The sequence below is a fragment of the Lipophrys pholis genome (genome assembly GCF_963383615.2).
Source record: "Lipophrys pholis genome assembly, chromosome: 4".
Lineage (NCBI taxonomy): Eukaryota > Metazoa > Chordata > Actinopteri > Blenniiformes > Blenniidae > Lipophrys > Lipophrys pholis.
In genome coordinates this window covers 20913605-20934816 of record NC_137637.1, presented here as the reverse complement: position 1 = coordinate 20934816, position 21212 = coordinate 20913605, and the positions used below count along the sequence as shown (strand labels likewise).

General features: G+C 42.6%; 3 protein-coding genes across 4 annotated transcripts in view; 1 reads left to right on the top strand and 2 right to left on the bottom strand.

Moving 5' to 3' along the window:
* The first annotated feature begins 3902 nt into the window (after positions 1-3902).
* ttll3 (tubulin tyrosine ligase-like family, member 3) lies at positions 3903-10572 on the top strand. Of its 2 annotated transcripts, none has more exons than XM_080462250.1 (13): positions 3903-4510; positions 5334-5391; positions 5488-5606; positions 5697-5853; positions 6267-6319; positions 6423-6551; positions 6639-6753; positions 7014-7118; positions 7228-7408; positions 7574-7722; positions 8053-8296; positions 8425-8860; positions 8946-10087. In XM_080462250.1, the coding sequence occupies exons 2-13, from the start codon at positions 5361-5363 to the stop codon at positions 9708-9710; spliced, it is 2484 nt and encodes an 827-aa protein (XP_080318376.1). In that variant the 5' UTR covers positions 3903-4510; positions 5334-5360; the 3' UTR covers positions 9711-10087. The 2 variants fall into 2 exon arrangements, with proteins under 2 accessions (XP_080318376.1, XP_080318377.1); XM_080462251.1 differs by having other exon boundaries at positions 4426-4510; positions 5697-5838; positions 8946-10572.
* Positions 10573-10827: 255 nt separating this feature from the next.
* On the bottom strand, positions 10828-14593 carry LOC308108533 (class E basic helix-loop-helix protein 40-like). Its single transcript, XM_080461569.1, has 5 exons — positions 14149-14593; positions 13930-13993; positions 13566-13673; positions 13062-13185; positions 10828-12878 (listed from the first exon to the last, which is right to left on the bottom strand). The coding sequence occupies exons 1-5, from the start codon at positions 14217-14219 to the stop codon at positions 11956-11958; spliced, it is 1290 nt and encodes a 429-aa protein (XP_080317695.1). The 5' UTR covers positions 14220-14593; the 3' UTR covers positions 10828-11955.
* Positions 14594-17433: 2840 nt separating this feature from the next.
* LOC308108530 (inositol 1,4,5-trisphosphate-gated calcium channel ITPR1) overlaps positions 17434-21212 on the bottom strand; it is a 67660-nt gene continuing 63881 nt past the window's right edge. The window contains exons 58-60 of the mRNA XM_080461566.1: positions 20101-20261; positions 19274-19435; positions 17434-18756 (exon numbers count right to left, since the gene is read on the bottom strand). Of these exons, the coding sequence (XP_080317692.1) occupies positions 18670-18756; positions 19274-19435; positions 20101-20261 (410 nt within the window). The 3' untranslated portion in view covers positions 17434-18669. The remainder of the gene's footprint in view (positions 18757-19273; positions 19436-20100; positions 20262-21212) is intronic.

The window sequence follows — 21212 nt, the reverse complement described above, 5'->3', positions numbered from 1 at the left end:
TTTAAAAAGAAATTCGGAGCCACGGAAATTCCCGCGCCGCTGAAGACGAACTGAGGAGCGATGCACTTCGTTACATGGGATTTGTTGGTGATATTGTGGTGGTGTGAACTGGTTCCTCTGGCGCGCTGTTACACGGTTCACATCAGTGAGGATGCGGGGCCGGGGACGCCGGGGACGCCGGTGTCCGGCGCCCAGCGAGGCGCACGGTGCGCTTTGGATCAGGTCCTCGCTCCCAAATTCACCGAGCGCTTTCTGGAGACCGACGCCGCGGTGGGAACTGTGTTTGTTTCGGACTCCTTAAAGTGTAATACTCTGCGATCCAACCCTTTCACCGTGTACACAGTGTCGGACTGCGCTGACTCCGGCTACAGGCACCTCCTCACCAGCCAGTACGATGTGCATGTTCACGGTAGGAACTGTTCAAACAAGCGCAAAAGAAAAAGTCAATGGGACATGGAAGTCCTCAGTTTGTTCAGCAGCCGCAGCCGTCACAACTCGGAGTGCCACCAGGCTGTGAGAAACGCTACGTGGTCCAGGTGCCCGAGGACATGACCCCTAACACAGAGATCCTGCAGGTTACTGCCTCGGATCGGGATAGAGGGAGCAATGCTGTGGTTCACTTCAGCATCATGAGTGGAAACACTCGGGGTCAGTTTTACATTGATGCTCAGACAGGTAAAATGGACCTGGTGAGCCACCTGGATTATGAGGCCAACAAAGAGTACATGCTGAGAATCAGAGCCCAGGACGGAGGACGACCGCCGCTCTCCAACATTAGTGGCCTGGTCACCGTGCAAGTCCTGGACATCAATGACAACGCCCCCATTTTTGTCAGCACCCCGTTTCAGGCCACTGTGCTGGAAAACGTTCCGCTGGGTTACTCCATCATCCACATCCAAGCCGTAGATGCTGATTCTGCAGAAAACTCCAGACTGGAGTATCTTCTCACTGAAAGGATTGTTGTTCTTTTATTGAGATTCAATCACATATATTGATAAATTGGTATCATAAGGTTAAACAAGAAGATATTTTGACAAGCAAAGTAACACTCATACTTTATTATACGTTCATTTTTTGTGTTTTATAAAGAACTCGCATTATATTATACATTTTCAGACTCTATGAGATCCCGCTGAATAAAAAAGAAAGGAAATCTGTCCTTAAGTGTTTGGTTCTCCTTGAAGGTGAAAGGGCACGATTTCTGCCAAGCTGCTCACACGTCGCCTCCCAAATGTTCATTTCTCCACAAAGATCCCATGGGGGCTTTAATGTCTGCATCTGTCTCGTCCTCAGCTCCTTATTGAACGAGACTCTTTATAGACACAGACTGTCCACTCCACTAATGACCACTGCTCAGCGGACAAAGACTGAGTGATGAGTTATTGATTTGATGTGTCCCTGTCGTAGTAATCCACATCAGACGCTAATGAACAAACATGATCCCGAAAAGCACCGGTTCACGTTTCTGAATGTTAAAAGGCAGGAAGTAGGTAGATATGGAGATAGAAACACATAGAAATAAAACACTGGAGGAGATGGATAGAAGAGCAATGTTTTTCCTTCCTGTTCACGAAGCTGATGATGATGAAGGAAAGAAAACAAGAGCAGTTTCTCTTTATGCTGTAGTTTTGCTGAGTGGAGCAAAGGAAGGAAAGGATTAATTGTAGATGCTTACAGATGGAGCTCTGAAATGCCTGCTTGGTTAAAACACCTAAGATTAAAGAATTATTAAACACATCACAAAGTGAAAAGGAGAGGACAGCAGCATTAATTTTCTCCCCCCAAAAAATCAATTAATTTATTACAGCAGGAATTGTTATTTATTCATTGCTCTAGAAATTATTCACATCCTCAAAGGGTTAAATACTGTCTGCTCAGTGGGTTTATGGTGGAAGGGAAAAGGGGAGAAGCTGAAAAGGAGTTTAAAGAGAAATAGAGCAAATGTATGCTAATTTATGCAATATGAATTTCAGGGTAGTTGCCCCATCTTTATGTTGAGAGGTTAAGTGGGTCACATTATGACTTTTTAATGCGAGTGGGAGTTTTAGCGTGTCTTTGAAACACCACGGTAGTTATTCGTGTTTATGGGGTAACTGTACCGCCTTCTGTTTGTTATGTGTCAGCTGTAAATATGTAGTTTGTAACCTCATATGGTACATGTTTATCAATTATGCACATGAATGTTTTATAAATGTACATGTATGAACCCTCATACAGATTTACTTCCTTTCACTGCAACTGACTTTTAGTGGTTTAAAGGTCAAAGGTTAAAGGTGAATGTGACCTCACACTTGTCCAGCCACCTAAACACCATATACAAGCATCAGAATATATATTGTGCTTCACAAATAGTGCGAAAACACAAGAAATAAGCACTTTAACATAAAACAGGAGGAAGCAGCAGTGAAGAAAGCGTCTCATGGAGCCGAAGCTCAACTTGAAGTCATCACTCTGCAACCAAAAGATTGTCTTGATTTTTAGATTTGTTCTTGTGATCATTCTCTTTACCTGTGATGGCCTGGCATCTGTCCAGTGTTAGATGGTTTTAGTCAGCTGGGATTAGCTCCAGCTACCCTGAATAGGATATAAGCGGTATAGAAGATGGATGACTATTCTCTTAACAACTTGTTTTTTTATTGGAGTAAAGCAACATAATATTCCACTTCCTGCATGAAGCCTGACATATAATGTGTCACGATGTGATTCAATGACACAAATCGCAGAAAAGCACCGTTTGTCTGTGCACTAGTTACGTATCTATAGTCATCAGTTCAAATCTACAGTATTATAATTGATTTAAAGTGATTAAACATTTTCAATGGTTAGTGGAATAAAGTGTGTCAGATTAGATTAGTCCGACTCTGTTTATTCCATACTTATTGGTCCATTCCTCCGCTGTTGTAGAGAAGATACTTCAACAAGCGGAAACCAGACCTGTTGAAGGACCACTTAGAATTCTCCTTTTCTTTTTCATCAGCAAGAAAATTATTGATGCTCGGATTGATGCTCCTGTGATGACAGTTTCACATATTATACAGAAATTTTAGATCCACGGGACTGTAGCCACTCTCTCTGGACGTGGCCACAGGAGGAAAACTGATGACAAAGTAAAGAGATGGATAATATGAATGGTAACAAAAGAGCCCATAACAATACCCAAATAAATTAAAGATCAACTCCAAGGTCAAGGTACATCAGTGTCAGATTGCACCATTCGTCATTATTTGAGCCACAGTAGACTTCATGGGAGACAACCAAGGAGGAAAAATCATTAAATTTTTATTTCTTTTTAATTTTGTCAGATTCAAGATATTTCTCTGGCCATTGTGGGTATTTCTTTGATTAACAAAGGTGTACCAAAGATTTTGTCCAGGTGTGTGTATGTTAATAATGAAAACTATACAAAAATATGTCAAACAAAAAGTAACAGTAATTATCTATCTATCTATCTATCTATCTATCTATCTATCTATCTATCTATCTATCTATCTATCTATCTATCTATCTATCTATCTATCTATCTATCTATTCATCAATGAATCCCGTAATGTAGTTTGTCCATATGGAGTCGCCGTAAATCACATTATGTGACGTCATCGACAGGCGCATGCACGAACTCCGCCCCGGACCGATCTGGTCCCGTGAGCGCATGCGCAAGCCCCGCCCCGGACAGATCTGGTAGCCCGGACAGATCTGGTACCTAGTGAACTTTGTCTGCCAAAACTCGCGAGACAACAAACATTTGATCGGAATGGCTCGTGCAAGTTGGTCTTCTTTAACCACTTTGCTGAGTTGAAATTGCAACAATGCATACACAGTTGTTTCCTCGGCTGCGTCGCTGCAGCTGCTGCATGTTAAGCACGAGCCTCGCATGTGTAAGCGACCCTGCAGCTGAAAGCATCAGATCAGTGATCCTCTGTCGGCAGCACATGGCTGACAGTGGAAGCTGCTCGGCGTCCCGTTCCTCCTGGCTACTGCTGTTATGGCAACTTTAAACGTTGTGTTGGAGTGTGCGCGGTCGTTATGGGAACAGTCAGAGAGCGTGGAGGAAAACGGTGTTATGCCGAGTTCTGCATGTCAGCCTAAACGTGTACCCCTTTGTCGGGGGAGTTGACAAGTCGTGAGAGGTACGCGTTTTAAATACGTTTACAATGACGCGTTAAAATAAATTCGGTCGTTGGGACTATTTCAAGTACGGTCGTTGTTTAAGTCTGGAGAATTTATGTGGAGATTTTTCTACTTAAAATAGTCTCCAAGGTAACCCCTCATTTTATAAAATTGGACACGCACAACCTCAATGTTTTACCAAAACTATATTTTGGTCTCTTATTCGCCCGGTTTCATATACAATAAACAGCAAAAGCTTATCTATATGATGTCTTCAACTTCACGCGCCTCTGCAAGGGGCGGGGAGGGGGCATATTTGTCTGATGCAGAACTGGTCATAACGCGGCGGTTTGCGTCTTCACGAGCGGAGCAATTGGGTCAATGGGCAAAGCGTCAACATAAGGTTTGTATATCAATATCACGTGACAAGAAAACGGATCTGTTTTTGTCTGAGATGCATTTAATGATGGTTTTCCTGCATGTCTGTTCGCTGTCATAGCTGACAGAGACAGTTCGCTCATAAACCCACGGTGATTCATCCTGGGTTCGGCTCATAGTTTATTCGTCGTGTGTGTGTGTGTGTGTGTGTGTGTGTGTGTGTGTGTGTGTGTGTGTGTGTGTGTGTGTGTGTGTGTGTGTGTGTGTGTGTGTGTGTGTGTGTGTGTGTGTGTGTGTGTGTGTGTGTGTGTGTGTGTGTGTGTGTGTGTGTGTGTCTTTTACCGACTTTCAAAGTTTTAGGGCGTAAACTAGAAAAATAAGATTTATATCTCGTTGACTAACTTAATGTACCCTGAATGGCTCAGTTCTGATCAAGTTCAGTGAGATACGTTTTGAATGGACTGGTTCTGGTTCTGGTTCGGGTTCTGGCTGTTAGGGTTTATGTGTGTCTGTTTGCTTGCTGCTCGTTGTGCGCATGTCAGCTGTGCTATAATAGATTCTATCAGCCTAATATCACAAAGCCTACTCGACCCAGTTTACATCCTCCTTCAGTACCATCGACAAAGTATTTGCCACACGTGACACTATTTATAGTAAAGCTGTATGTTTCATCTGCAGAGGCAATCAGTTGGATGGCATATGGTTTGTTTTACAACCAGCTACACAATGAATCAGTTTATGTGCAAATGAGAGGATTCCCTTTGTATGCATACACTTGTACAACTATATATCATGATAATTGAGTACATGAAAAAAACAATTGGAACATATTTCTGCTCTCATTTTAGCAAAGATCATTGATCCACGGATGAACTATGTTAAAGCAGCCTCAGCAACAAATGCCAAGTAAGTAGATAAACTGCTGCTTTAACAAACCAAGCATGCATCTACCCACATAGTTATTGCCTGATATTCAGATTTCATCGAGCGTTTTTGTTCCAGCGTTGGAATCGACGGCTGCTCCTGTAGAGAGGAGGCCACATCACAGTGTGCCAATTCTGCCAGCAATCAGACCAGACAGGCTGAAAACGGCTAAGATGCTCGTTGAGAGAGCAGTGAAGGTGATTGTAAATGAAATAAAACTAAAACTAAAACACGGGCACATTTCTGCATATTTCCGTGGTCACCAATTTCCCTCCCGTCTTTCTCAGTTAAAAAAAGTGTTTTCGGTGCAAGGGCGTTACCCTGTGATCCGTGCTGCATTATGGGCCAGAGGGTGGGTGGAACAGCGATTGCAGAGGACACATCACTGTCATGGTGATGAAGAGGAGGATGCTGAAGATGGGGACGCTGGTAATTATGTTTTTGGTGAGGTGGTAGTTTTTCTTTTGTTGTTGTTGCTTTTTAAGAAATACGTATCAATGACCTGACGTATGTGTGATACAACATATTTGGTCCATTTGAGGCTTTGGGATACTTTTCCTTGCATACACTGGAAGCACAGGATGTTATTCCTGTAATTCTCAACCACACACCTTGACAGTTTAACAGGGACCGTGTTTACTTATTGAGATTGAAATGTGTTGTATAATAATCAGTGGTCTAGCTTTGTGACTGTAAAAGCTCGGCGTTGGGAGGAGGTCAGAGCCTTTGTAACCCGAGCCCAAGTTAAATGGACGTACCTCCTCTCGGTGAATGACAGATACCAGACCCTCACCCTTTATACACTCTCTTGTAAATTTCCCTGCGTTCACAGAGACACATCTCTTATATCCTTACAGAGAGCGTGTATGGGGGGAAAGAGGGGCACCTTGATGACTTGTACGATCTCATGGTAAGATAATGTTTAGGTGAACAAACTAACGTGACACAGGTATAGTGCACGATGTGAAAATGAGCGCCTTTTTTTGATACCTGGTCTTCCCAATCTGTTTTAGTCTCGTCTGGTTCGCAATGAAACGATCAATTTGTACTGGACCACACGACGGGATGACGTAGACCATCGTTTCTTACAGAATGACCAGATGACCAATCACTTTGCAAATTCAGGAACATTAACCACCAAGGTTCTCCACAGAATTTCTCATTCCTGACTGCTGTATGTCAACTCATGCTGTTTTTTTTAAAAAGCTCTATTATCATATATGTTCCAGGTGGGGCTTTGTGTAAATCTGCGTAATCTTCAGTGGTTTGATACAGCGGATCCCGACGCTTTCTTCCCAAGATGCTACAAGCTTGGGGCAGAAGATGAAAAGCATGCATTCATAGGTCTGCTGTTTCCTCTTTTTAACCGACAGATAAAAATGCCTTTGCATGGAGGGCAGAAGAGACTCAGGTGTAAATAAGACTTGAGAAAACAACTGGGATGAGAACAGATTTAAATCCTAAATGCAAATGTATTTTCATTTTTTTCCACTTGTGTACTATTTGATGATGTGTTGTTACCATTGCAACAAGACGTCATCAGTATAGTAAAACTAACCTGTTTCACGACGACCTTGTCCTTTCTGTTTCTGTTGCATATGAAGAGGACTTCAGAAGAACCGCTTGCACCAGCCTGCTGCAGTATGTGGTTGAGACAAATAGATTGAAAAGCGTCCGAGCAGAGGCCAAAGAACAAAGTGCCAAAAATGGTGACTGTGAACGTAAAAGTCAACGATGAAAAAAAACGGATAAAGATGATTTGTATCGCGGGATGAGGAGAGTATAACGGTCAAACATCGATCTTGATTCTGTTTGTAGGATTTCCCAATTCGTACGACCGACTGGTGGGTCCTGAGATTATTGACACGGCCTTACGGGTGTGTCAAGAGTTCCTCAGTGGTTTGAGTCACGCAGACATTGATGTGCCTGCAGAAACTCCCCCCCCAGTGGATGAACAGCAGTGGGCGCGTTTTCTACAAGAATACTACATGATTGTGCAGTAAGTACATTCACTCAACACATTCACAGTTTGTTATACAGACCTTGGTATATATCCTAAATACATGTACGCATATGTGCAATCCATTTGGACTTGGGATGAGATTATTGATTCTTTTCGTGTTCAGAACAGGACTAATAGAAACTAATTACAAAACATTTGTAGGAAAGACACAGTGATCAGGGGCAGCAGTGCGTTTGTGGATCGCTGCAAAGCCATGCTGGCCAAACTGCAGGAGGTTTGTCCTCAGCTGGACACAGACGGCCTGAATAACATCTGGATCATCAAACCCGGTGCGAAGTCGAGAGGAAGAGGTGAGGCCTGTTGGCGACACCTCCTATTCTGAATTGCATTCATCGTGCTCTATAAAACATAAGTGTTTGTGATAATATTTGCCAATTTCTACCAGCTTTTTAAAGGATTTTTGGTGGTCGATATATTGTGTTATGAGCTCATTCATATTTTGTGTTATATCCATGGCAAAGTGACAACAGTCATGGTTTGTAGACCATCTTAGATTACTCAAATGATATTCAGAAAAAGTAGCGTAAATTTGCTGCTGTGATGTTTTATCTTTTTTAGTCTCGCTTTGGTGTTATATGTTGGTTTCTTTACCGCTTCACTCCAACTACATTCCTCATTAGGCATAATGTGTATGAATCATCTGGAGGAGATTTTATCGCTGGTGAAGCCTGACAGAGCTGTGACAAACGAGAATAAGTGGGTGGTTCAGAAATACATGGAGCGCCCCCTCTTGGTCCATGGAACAAAGTTTGACCTTCGTCAGTGGTTCCTCGTCACAGACTGGAATCCTCTGACCGTGTGGTTCTACAAAGAGTGCTACCTGCGCTTTTCAACTCAGCCCTACTCAACAAAAACTCTGGACAGGTCAGTCAAACATTAGGACAGTAAGAAAAAAATTAATTTAACTTTCAAAATGATCCTGTCCTAAGAGTTTTTGCAAGTAAGCCCGAATAATTTCACGTCTAATTTTATGTGTATTTCCCCCCCCCCAGCTCAGTTCACCTGTGCAACAACTCCATCCAGAAGCACTTTCAGGCATCTCATGACCGTCACCCTGGCGTGCCTGAAGACAATATGTGGTCTTGCTCTCAGTTCAGGTCTTTTCTGCAGCAACAGGGCCACGGATCAGAGTGGGAGTCAGTGGTGGTTCCAGGCATGCAGCAAGCACTGATCCACGCTCTGCAGACCACCCAGGACCTGGTGGAGCCCCGGAAGGCAAGCTTTGAGCTTTATGGAGCTGATTTTATGTTAGGCAGAGATCTGAGGCCTTGGCTTCTGGAGATCAATGCCAGTCCGACCATGGCCTGCTCCACCTCGGTGACTGCGAGGCTCTGCCCTGCCGTGCAGGTGGACACTCTGAGAGTTGTTCTCGACCGTCAGGCGGATCCTACTGCTTTCACTGGAGGCTTCCAGCTTATCTACAAGCAGGTCGAACCACCTCCTTGATTTTCAGATTATTTTTTTCTAAATATTTCAATAATAATTATTATTTTTTTCACTTTGTTGTTTCCAGGCTGCAGTTGAAGTTCCTCAGTATGTTGGAGTGAGCCTGCTGGTGAAAGGAGCCCCTGTCAGGCAACCCAAAGCTTTTCTTCCAAAACAAACTATTTCGAACATACCTTCGACTGCCCAGTTTCCCTCAGACCAATCGTCTTTACAAAAATGTAAAGTAAGACATGAATCAGGTCAGAAGCCGGAAAAAGTCCCTTCTCTTCACCTTTCAGGCAAGGTGACCCAAGAGAAGAAGAAAGTCCTGGCAACAACAACTCCAAAGAGGGAAGATGAGATGAAAACAAATAATCCGGACATCTCTGGTGATAGCAGGTCCTGTCGCCGTCTGACATGTGAACGGGCCACCAAACCGCGGAGGAAAGCTGCTTCCTGTCTTCTTGACAACAGGTCAACGCTGGTGCCAAGAACTCTTTCCTTCTCCTTCAGTCATCCTCACCGCCAGCCAGAGGGGAAGCAGCGATCCAACGCTGCTCATGGATCCTCCACATGCAAATCTTTCCTCCCGCCGACAACTTTTGAAGCTCAACACAAGACGAGTTCCCGGACATTTGTTTCATTCCAGGGCCGCCTCCCGAGCTTGGACGTCCATTGCTTGCAACCAGATTCTGTGGCTGGAACTGCAGTCCCTCGCCATTGTCATCCCAGCAGTCACAACCGTCGGTCATTCTTCCGCTCTGTTAAGAACACAAACAGATGTAAAGGAGAATACACAGGGAACCGTAAACATGAGGCAAGAGAATGGAGAGCAGCGGGGCGTGTTGAATAGAGTCTTGCTACATCGTCTGTCGTTTTAGAGCCAATGAAGAATCTGGCATCAGCACAAGCGCCCCCACGACCCTGAACAGGATAAGCGGTGTAGAAGATGGATGGATGGATTTATCCAGCTCGCCAACTATGGAGTCTGAATTGGATGTAGGTATTGCTGCTCTCCAGCAGGTGGCAGTAAAAGTTTAATGATTAAACAGCGTGTTAAGGCAAATAATTTGCAGAAACTAGCCACATTGTGAGAATGCAACTTCTGCTTACTCAGAGAGGCTTTGAGCTTCTGTACAAAGATAAGGAACACAAATGTCAGTTTACAGAAAAACAAGATAAAAAGCACAACTTTTTGAATAAAGTCTCCTCATGCACAACACAGGTCCCAATATCTCATTTTTTTGTCTTCAATTGACAGTTATTCAGTTTAATGTGTCATTGCTCTCTGAAATGAAAGCATAGAATAAATAAACAATTTGAGTTTTAAAATAAAGTCATGGAATCAATTTATGAACCAAAATGCAATCTAAGCTTTTGACTCGTCAAATTAACCTCCTTTTGCCTGAACACGCTCGTAGCTTGCTACCGTCAACCCGATGGGGTTTAAGTCCGGAGACTGTGTTGGACGCTCTTGTTCTTTTTTCCTAACGTAGTTCTGGCATAGCTCGGGAGTTATATTTTGGGTCATGAGCTTGCTGTAAGAAGAACTCCTGACCAACCTGTTTAGGTTCAGGGCGCTTCTCTCTCTGTGCAAGTCACCAGCCCTGGAGCCACAAAAAAACAGCCCCACGCCACGACACGGTTGTGACATCAAAATAAAGAAAGGAAGATATGTCACGAATGTGGAATTAAAGCATTTACTATTGACTCACAAAATAAGTGTTTCCCTGTGAGGATGGTGACAAGATGCACGCGGTTCCCAGCCGTTTACACTCGTGTGTTACACTACTTGTTTTTGTGTTGGTGAGCACAGACGCTTCACCAGCAGGAGAGCCGGGCTCCAGCTCTCCCATTACATAAGTGTTCCTCGTGACATGAAATGTTTGGTTAATGCAAATGAACTACATCTGCTCCGTTTCTAATGTTTTCACACATTCTCCGTCTCTCTCTTACACATCCAGTCAGACCAAGTTTCCACGGGAAAAATACTTTATTAATACACTTATTTCATGTATATCAACAATTATAGACAAAATATGTACATCAAACATCTTTCATGTAGGTCCCAAAATATAAAATCTCAAGTACCTCTTTCTATAGAAAACTAGTCCTCTGGTAAAACTTTTACATTCACTTCTCCCCTCTTACTCCTTTGACTGCAGTATTCATACATAGTACAGAGAGAGAAAAAACAAAAAAAAACATCTGAGATTTATCAGCTTTTCACAAGTAAAAGGCAACAGCAAGCACAAACACCGGGTTTGACTTGAGCAGAAACAGATGTTGAGTATGTAGATCAGGTCCCGCACAGTGCTACAGTATGTACACAGTTTCTGAGTACACAAAGTATACATTACCCGCACTCTGCCCCTCTTCTGTCTCTGGGCGGACAGAGTGCAAGAACAGGTATCAAAAATAGAAATGTACAAGAAGTCTATCAACAATAATTACAGAAAATCCATCTCAACTGTCTGTCATTGAAGGAAAAAAAAAGACTTCTCATTCAGTGGTGGCCTGCTTCTCCATCAAAGATCAGGCCCTTATCTGTACACGGTTGAGGAAATCCTTGCATTTCATGGTGCCGGTCTTCATAGTGTCTGGTAAAAAGGGCATTTTCAGTAATCTTAATGGTAAGCAAAGGACATAGGCAACAAACTTTGGGTGACATTACTGCTAACATTTGGTGCAAGAGTAAAGTTTCTAAAGTTACAGGATGGCTTTCCTTTATCGCAACGGCTACAAGTGAGATGCATGAGTGTCGTCAGCATTTACACTTCAACAGCAGCATCTAGAACATTTCTTTCTTTACATTCAACCAGGTGTGTGTATGTGCAAAGCAGGTCCAGGTTCTATGATACATTTGTACTGAGGAATACCACTGAGCAATGAACATTCAACCAGAGCTTTGCATTCCCCTTCAAAACGGACGACTGTGCCCGCCTCTATTTCCTTGATCATTTCTATGAGTCCTCTTTTGTTTCTCGGAGGAACAGTAGATGGATGATTACGGAACAGCTCAGTCATGTTTTCTATACTACAATGGATTCTGCATCTGGGTAGTAGAACAGGACAAAGTCCTTTCCTCTTCTCCCATCTCAGTCTTTGGTTTCAAGGTTGAGGGGTGGTACCTGCTTTAATGCCTGTAGAAGGGCGGGAGAGTCCATGGGGGACAGGGAAATACCTGGAGCTGGAGAGTCTCCTCTGGGAGACAATACTAGTTGAGGTGGAGCTGGTCTTTCACTGGGCATGGCAGGTGACGAGCCTCCCATACCAGGGTAGAGCATAGGCACAGCCCCTGGGTACCAGCACTTCTCCAGCATTGGCAGGTAAGCTGCAGCAGACGGTGGAATGAGGTAGAAAGGCATGCAGAGCGGGTGTGAAGGAGGAGGTGGATGGTTCGGGGACACACTCATGTAACTGCTGTAACCGCTGGAGGATGATGACGCTGATGATTCTCCCCCTGAAAGCAGCTCGTCCTCAGACGACTCCACCCGGTGGCGCTTGTGGCGCGGCTCGTCATCTTCCTGCTTGATGCTGGAGCTCTCCCTATCAGACAGAGGTCGCTTCATTTGGCTCCCCTGATCGTAATAATCGGGACGTCTTTGTGGCGCTCCGGATTCATGTTTCTCCAGCTCTCCCCCATAGCCACTGTCTGTGTCTGTGTCACTGCCACTCTGCTCGCTGCTTGTTGGAGCGTACACCCGCTGGATGACAGGAACACAGTTCCTCCCATAGCCCTCGCTGGGCTTCGGGGGCAAACTGGGAGGCATCTCCTTATGAGGTTGGTGCTGGCGGTAGGTAGGGATCTCCTCGGGCCGTGGGCTGAGGGGAGTGCGGGATCGTATCGGATTTGGCAGCACTTCTGCAGCTACTTTGTGGAGGTGACCGATGACGTGGGATGGAGTGAAGTCTCCATCAGTGTCATGGTTGGCCAGATACTGAAGAATCTCCTTGGCACACATGTGGAAGCCAGACCGAAACAACTCCTCCGACTTCTCCTGGCTGACAGGTGGCTGCTCTATAAACACAAACAGCGAAAATAGAGGTTAGAAGTTGTTCATTTATAGCAACACTAATCCTAAATGCCCCTAATTTGTCTAAAATTTTGCATGATCCTGACATTAAACCTCCATTTGAATAATGTGCCTTCAACAATAACAAAAAAAAAAATTTCCACGTGAAAATTTATGTGTGCGCTCACCTATTTGCATGCCATTCTGCAGAGCGAGGATCTTCTGTTGCTGTTGCTCCAGAAGAGACGTGAGGGCTTTCACATGCTTGAGCGTGAGCTCTAGAACCACAGCCTTCTCCAGATGGCCAAGAGTCTAAGGGAGACACACTCAGTCAGCACATCCTCTCCTCTTGCGTAACACAGTAACTTATGAGTGCAACGCACGTAAACAGGATCAGTGACACATGATCAAATTTAGCAACACAGCCGCATTAACAAAATTATTAAAGAAACTTAAATATATACAACACTTTAAATCATTTATTCATTGGTCAATGGGGGTTCTGGTGTGAAAATTGCATATTAATATTTTTTTTTTTTTTTTTTTCAGTGACAAAACTGAAGGGCGCTCTCTTTAGCGTGGGCTGCTGACGCACCCGGCTTAGATGTAGTACCACTAAACGGCCACTAGATGGGGCGTGCCACTCAAGACAGTGAATCCCCTTATCCCTCCCAGCCAAAGGATGAACTTACCGTGAGTTTCAGGTGTTCGGGTAATAAATCTTTCAGCTGCGCAATGCACTCGTTTATCCGATCGCGCCTTTTCTTCTCGATCAGCCTGTGAGGCAGCTTGTAGGTCTCCTACAAGATAAAATGAAATAACGGAATGTTACGTGAGTTGATTTGGTTGGAGTGCGCATAGTTCCTCATGATCTGAGGCAGTTACACCGATCGGGAAGAATCCGGGAGTTATGTCATAGCAGAAATTAGGTCAACCATTTATGGCAACCACAGAGCCGATCTAAAGCCGCCCCCGTAGTTTACGCGCTTTGAGCGCCGTAATCACATTTTAACAAGTTAGGAATGAAAAAAAAAAAAAAAAAAAACAACAACAAACCTTGCTCTCTTCTCCTCTCTTCATCCCTCGTCTTGGTTTATAGACATACATTGGGAAATCCATTCTGAAGAGACAGACGTTTGAGAAATGAGGCAATAGTTTTAGAAAAGTAGAACAATTCAGAATAAGTAATGCAAGGAATTAGGAAGGAAAAACAAACAAACAAACAAACAAACAAACAAACAAACAGGGAGAGTGTGTTTGCAAAGTGTTGCTTACCCCTGCACGTCTGACAGGTCCGCCTGGTGTTTGGACAGAGGAGGTGGCTGCGCGCTCGGGATTCGCTCCATTCTTTGTACTCCACTTATCTCGAGCTACTTTCTCCAATTCAGTCACAAGTAACTGCGCATTTATTGATTTACGCGGTTTTTAGGTGGGGAAAAAATCGGTTTCGGGAAAAGCACCGAAAAAGAGAAAAATCTTCACAAAACGTTAGAGCGCTTTACCGAATTGTCATTTTAAACACAATTCTACCTGGAGTAAATTCTTGTTTTGATTGTTTGAAATTAGTCCTTCCGATGTCCCACGACCGCAGGAGGAAGTCAACCCTCTTGATGGCGCGTTGGGAAAGTGGGGGAGGACAGAGAGACGACTTAAATAAACCCTCTGACTCTCCGCTCAGCCTGACCTACCTCTGTCACCGGAGGCTCACGTGTTAAACGGCGCTGTATCCTCGCTCGAGGGACGGCCCACTATGTCCGGATAAGGCGCATCAGTGGGCGGGCGGCCGCGTGCGTCAGAGCGGAGGGCGGCGCGCGCCTGATCCCGTGTACCACCATGCTGAAGTGTATGGAAACAATGTTGCGCGCGGCGCGCGGGGAACGTGCTTGGCAGCGCACCAGTGCAGGAGTTCCTCACAGGCCCGAGGCCTGTTTAGTGCCACTGCCAGTGCAGCCAGTCAGGGTGATGTGGATTTTGCTGTGCTTCTGTGCATTGTCTCCTTGCTATAGTTGCAAGGAGACAATGCACAGAAGCACAGCAAAATTTCCAATTTTTAAAAAAAAAAAATTAAAAATCACTGACGTTATCCACAAATAGTACATCTCCAGTGCAGTGGCTGAGTAATGTTTCCATAGTTATATAAATATAGTCCGATTCAAGCACTTAAGAATAGAATAAAACAACAATACAATAAAACAATAATAGTAAGAAAGCATAATAACAGTAGCAATAAAAATAATAGTCATCATAACAGCCTGTTGTTTGACGTTCAGAAGCACAAATAATGAATGTAATGACAATATCTATTTTGTTGTTGTACATGTGCAGAGGTGTTGGTGTGTGTCAACCGTGCGGTCACGGTGTGAGAAACACGTGCACCTGCGCCCAGACTCCTCCGTGAGGTCCGTGTTTGTTGTCAGGAGGCGGTGCCGGGTGTCACGTTGATCTCCTCATGGCCCCGGGAGTCTGCGGTGCGTGCAGGGCACATCGTCACCCTGCAGCTCATCCAGCAGCACACGGCGGCTGCACCTGTCTGCAGCCAGCCAGCAGCACACAGAAACAGCAGGAAACCCCTCTTCCACAATACACGTCTTCATTTCTTTCAAAGACAAAGACATCAGGGTATTTGTTTGCAATCAATATTTTTTTTCACTGACTATTATTTCTAAAGACTGTCAGATATTGTTAAAGGGAAATCAGAGGCATCATCAGCATGTAAATAGCAGGGATTCATATTGGCCATGTTTGTATGAGTAAGTTCCTCTAATAGTTGAGAAAAATTCACATGATAAAAAAAAAAAAAGCCTATCAAGGTGAATCAAATGAATGATGTTATTGAAATCACACAACGTCTTCTGCTCCCTTTAGCTTTTATATTTCATCCCAGTACATGCCCCTGAACTTAGCAACCCCTCGTTTTTGTGCAAATTCCATGTTGTAAAGATTTTGACATTTATTGATTTCACACCTTCTGGCAAGTCAGTTGAGACCAATGGACCTACACAAATGCTGCAATAAGCAACTTTCCTGACACACTGTAGAGGCCCTTTGAACTTGAGACGTGCTTAGATGTTTTCAATCAATACATTTTTTTATTTAAAGTTTGACAACACAATATTCACTGGGGTGAAATAACACAAATAAAATTGTTCATGTTTCCCTCCCCAGCTAGGTGTTCCTTTTTTCTATTATAATCTGAAATAGCAGATGTCAGTCGTTTTATTGACCTTAAAAGTGTCATTTGAGACTTTGGTTGGCACGACATATTAAACAAAATCTTGATTTAATAGATGTTGTGACAGGTAACCAGCGTCTTAATCCCCACCTAAAGCTCCTAAACGCTCACCTCCAATTATCACTAAAGAAAGACAGATTAGTGATGCTTCCTTGAGGATAGACTTGATGAGAGGAACTGTATTACTTTGTAATTAAATGAACATCACACAGGTCACAGTCACTCAACTATAATGTGGCGATTTGTAAAACTGTGGAAAAGACTGAAGGAAGACTGGGCTTATGTCAAATGGTAAACGACTGTGTATGTGGCGGAGGGTCTGAGTTCTCTGGTTTTCCACAGTCCAAAAGATTAAAGGGTTAACTGATTTATTGGTAATTGTTAATGTATTTCTTTTCTTTTAAAGTGGCTTTTTTAATGATTGAGGTTTGTGGGGGTTTGTACTCTCATAGCAAGGAAGAGATTGGGGTACCGTTTTGTTTGGAGTTTGCGTGTTGTTAACGTGCGTGATTCTTTGTCTCTTCGTGTTTATAGAGTAAGAGACTGGTCTCACACACACACTCTCATTCACGTCTACGAGCAATTTACGAGTCACCAGTTAACCTCACAGCGATGCTGTTGGACTGTGGGGAGAAACCTGAGTACAAAGTGAAAAATCACATACACAGGAAGACAATGTGAGATCACAGAAATCCCCCGGGGACATTCTAATGAAGAGAAAGTGCTAACCACTTCACATCTGTGCAGCCCATGCGTGCTCTTTCGATAGTATGACAAAGTCCCGAGAGGTCAAATTGAATTACCTGTGTGTGTGTGTCCAAGTTTTTCTCATGCACGGCAGTTTTAAGATGAGCACACGTTCTCATTATTAGATAATAGATAACAGATCATTAGATGACGGTTGTCAAATTGCAGTTATCTACATGGCACCTCACTCACCTATAACCTCAAAACACCAAAAGGTTCCAAAGAGTTCATGATGAAAGTAATGCGATGGTTTTAAACTTGTTTGAAATGGTGAAAAATTGATTTTAGATTTAATACACATAAACTGAAATATTACAAAACCCCCTCTCATGATATTCTTTGTGATTTGAGCTTATAAAGCATGAAAATATGTTTTAAAGTTACAACAGATGATGTTGTCCATAACCTTTTTAATGAAGGCCATAGTTATAAAGTTTAAAATAGAAAAAAAATGCTTAAAAAAATGTAGTTTTATATTATCAGTATAGTAAAAAAAACTTGTGAAAATGATCGATCTCGGTTATCTGATGTGTCACATTTCTTCTAATTTTCCCTTCCACCTCCATACTGACGCACCAACTGAGTATTTCACACACTTGTTTATTGAAATGGCTTCCAACAATGGAATGTACAATTCAGACACAAACCACGTATCAGGATAAACACAATATTTTGGTCAAGCAGCACCCCGAGTGACACCTGTCACGTACACTCAGACAGTCAAACGACCATCTTGATGTAAATGTTTTACAAAGTGACTAACCGAAAACTGTATGTATTATTTGTGCGCTACAGAAAATCTCAGTGCTCTGGACTAAATGAATAGACAAAGGATTAAATAATTCAGTGCAGACAAACTGAAAACTGGTACAAAGTGGCTCCCCAAATTGATATAGGTTGGAATACTGCATGTTTCTAAACTGTCCCGAAACACAAGATGGATATAGGGTGAAATAATTAGAATTCCTCTCCAATAATTTATGTTATTTTACTTTAAAGAGAAAAATAATTTAATAGGTCATAGTCATTTATCTCGACATTGAATAAGCTTCAGTGATTGCAAGGAGGTTTATCTTTTTTTTTTTATCTGAAATGTCCTAGAACAAACAGGACCTCAATCTGAGATTACAAAGAACTGAAAAGGATAACAAATACTTGTCCTCAAAAAGTATAAAATAAAATAAAATTGAGTTTTACAAAAATGGTGAAGACGTCTTCATAGTGTAGTTTAAATTCATATTTAAATAAAGGATAAATCATTTCATCATTTCAAATATAAAAGCAAAGATAATTTCCCCCAAAAATAATTCATCCGTACTTAAAGATTGCATATTATAAAGCATTCCTATTGCTGTCAGATGAAAGCAGAATTATTAAATAATGTGTTGTATGATTCAAACAAAACCTTCAAAATCCACATGTGACCTGAGACTGCTGGTGCGATACTGAGGATTAAAACCTCGATACAAGGCCACCTGAGAGGAACACTTCCTCAGGAACAATGACTGAACTTTGGCATGCTGGCAGGGGGGTCCAACGCAGAAGGCATTCAGTGTAGTAAAGCTGAAGTCAGTGTGCTCATCTGAACTGACAAGGACTGTTCCCAGAGGCACTTGGTGCACACTCCATCCACACAACAATATCACTTTCACGTCAAATGGACACTGCCTGCCGGATGAAGCAACATTGTGGGCGTGTCTGTAGTGGAGTAAAGTCAGACACGAACCCACCGGGGCAGTAAAGACGGACATGCTTTCTCATTTTCATGTCTAACATGTGGTACCCCGTTCAAAGGCTGAAACCGGCCCCAGAGAGCCTCAGGCAGGCTGCTGGGGGTTGATGTTCATGTGAGGTTGGTGCCCAAGCAGTCCAATACGTTGTTTCTGTTTCCTCTGCTCTGTCATCTGCACAAAGAAATAAACAATATAAGTTTTAACTTCTTGCCTTAGTATAGTTTATAGGTGTCCTGCGGAGCTTTTGACACTAGTTGTGCGTAACAATGATTTTATTTGGTCTTTTTATGTTTCTATTATACAAGGACACAGTGAGGGTGAGGCACATCAAAATATGACACGTTCCTGTCATTGTCTTGGTGACAAAAGAAGTAATCGCACAATCATAGATATTAGCATCGTACACTTCAAAATACTTCATTAGTTCTGGACTGATGAGCAGTGAGAGTGTTTAAATGAATAAGAAACAAAGTCATTCAACAGAGTTCGTCGGACATAAAACAATAACAGATTATTGACCAAATAACGACTGTATTTCCACAATAACGTTAATAAAATTGAGTCTGAACTAATTGAGTTTGAGTCCTTGCTGTTGCTCTGTGAAAATAGATGCGGGGAATAAAAATTGGAAGGCAGCGTGCTACAGAGTAGTGAAGTGAGTGAGTTACTGCTTGGTTACATCACAAACCTGCTCTTTGAGTTCCGTCAGCTGTCCGGACAAGTTTGCAACCAGCCGCATGGTTGACTCCAGCTTCTCCTGCAGGTTCCTGATTTCATTTTGCTCTCCCTCCGCATCGCTGCTCACCAGCGACATGGCCCGCATCCGAGGAAACCAGTCCAGGTTGTGCTCCTTTGAGGGAAAAAAACAAAAAGTGGTGGTAACTTTAATAGTAACTGGATCATTTTTTGGTCACTGAGATGGAACGGCTTTACATGCTTTTGCTTCCCCACAAGAAAAGTGGAGCTTGAATGTATGAGAATTCGCCCTTTCATGTGTTTTAGGCCTGAACCCACACATTGTATATTCTCTTGTTCCACTGACTTCCTGCTTGTTTGCACTTCTCATTTTGTGGTATTGATGTCGGCCTGTTGTGGAAAGAGGAACGAGTAAGGTCAACTAAGGTAAACTCAGGTGTGAGCGAGTCGGTGCATGTTTGGAGGTTCGACTCTGCAGCATAAAGTGATCAACTCTGTCTGATGAAAACGGAGCAAAACATGAAGAGTAGAAATACCCACAGTAAAGAGTTCGTAGCCAAAAGGACATGGTTACTCCACACAATAGCTTTGAAATGAAGCACATTTATGTAGGGGGTGAATCAAGGACGGGGTAAATCCTGTTATAGAAACATAATATGAAGTAAATTTCCCACAGGTATGAACTCTTCTACGACATCATGCAACATATTTGTCACCGGTGCTTCCGAACCATTTGGCCTGCAGTGTCACCCCCACCCAGAGGAAGTGGATGTGTGTGTGTGTGTGTGTGTTCAAGGTGTGTCTGTAACGTTTGTTTACCTTAATCATCTCAGCCACGTAGCTCTCGGGTCCCGTGTATTCTGTGGAGTCTTTAACCTTCACCAGCACAATGAAGAAGAGGTAGTGCCACATGTTGTGTTCCTCTTTGATGTGCTCCTCAAATGTCACCGTCTTATTGTCAAACTTGTCACGCTCCAAACCTGTGATGGGGGCAGGAACACAATAAACAGGAGAACTTGGAGAGCGATGTCAACAATGTTTTTGGGTGAGAAATAAACTTGAGCAATGTGCTAGAAAATCCTGATCCAAGCAGTTTTTTATTTTATTTTTTATAGCAACCTGAACACTTTATCAGGGGGGGGGTAACCATATTTGGTAAATTTGTTATATTGTAAACTAAAAATATTAACTGTATTGAATATTTAAATAGAGGAAAAGAACAGTTGTGCTAATTATTGAAAAATTTACATTTAAACACATCCAATACAACATGTTTATTGTACTTTTTATGAATAAAATGTTGTCTACTGTGACGGTAGTACCTGATGATGTGGAGGTACTTTAGAGAGAACCAGAAATAAGAGCAAGTTTGATCAATTTTAGACCGCTTTACAAGAGATTTGGTTGTATAGGATTTTAACAACTAATCCCAGTAAGAATACAGATTATAATGGCATATCGTTATAATGACGAAAACAACTTTAATTATATAAACATCTTTTAGTTTCCCACAAGTTTACATGACACAGTAATAGGTTTGTTTTTATTGGAAAACTTAAACAATATCTTTTTATCCTCTTGATATAATCCTAAATTAAATCCAAGATTGGAATTGGGCTTTGGGGAAGCGATGCACTCTTTACTGTGCATAAATGTGTCTTTTCAAGTGTGTTTGAAGTCACGCTATGCCGTTTGAGACTGGTGATCACACTGAATAATGGGATTAAACATAAAGCGCCTTTTATATGCTCACTGTCGTTCATGCCATTACATAAGGACTGTTATACAAACACAATGACACATGCATGACACAATATTCGCAAGAAGAAGCAGCTAGCACACACTAAAAGTAAATTAGGAATCCATCTTCACAATTGTCAAATTTGATGGGAAAAGTAATCCATTGCTAAGATGACAGAAAATAACTGTTG

Excerpts from the sequence above, each read along its gene's own strand:
- ttll3 (XM_080462250.1), top strand. The coding sequence starts at position 5,361 with ATGTTAAAGCAGCCTCAGCAACAAATGCCAA. Across the intron at positions 5,392-5,487 it reads GCCTCAGCAACAAATGCCAA|CGTTGGAATCGACGGCTGCT; the intron begins GTAAGTAGATAA and ends TTTTTGTTCCAG. Across the intron at positions 6,552-6,638 it reads CAGGAACATTAACCACCAAG|GTGGGGCTTTGTGTAAATCT; the intron begins GTTCTCCACAGA and ends TATATGTTCCAG.
- LOC308108533 (XM_080461569.1), bottom strand. The coding sequence starts at position 14,219 with ATGGAGCGAATCCCGAGCGCGCAGCCACCTCCTCTGTCCAAACACCAG. Across the intron at positions 13,674-13,929 it reads AGAGAGGAGAAGAGAGCAAG|GAGACCTACAAGCTGCCTCA; the intron begins GTTTGTTGTTGT and ends TTTATCTTGTAG. Across the intron at positions 12,879-13,061 it reads GCAGAATGGCATGCAAATAG|AGCAGCCACCTGTCAGCCAG; the intron begins GTGAGCGCACAC and ends TTGTGTTTATAG.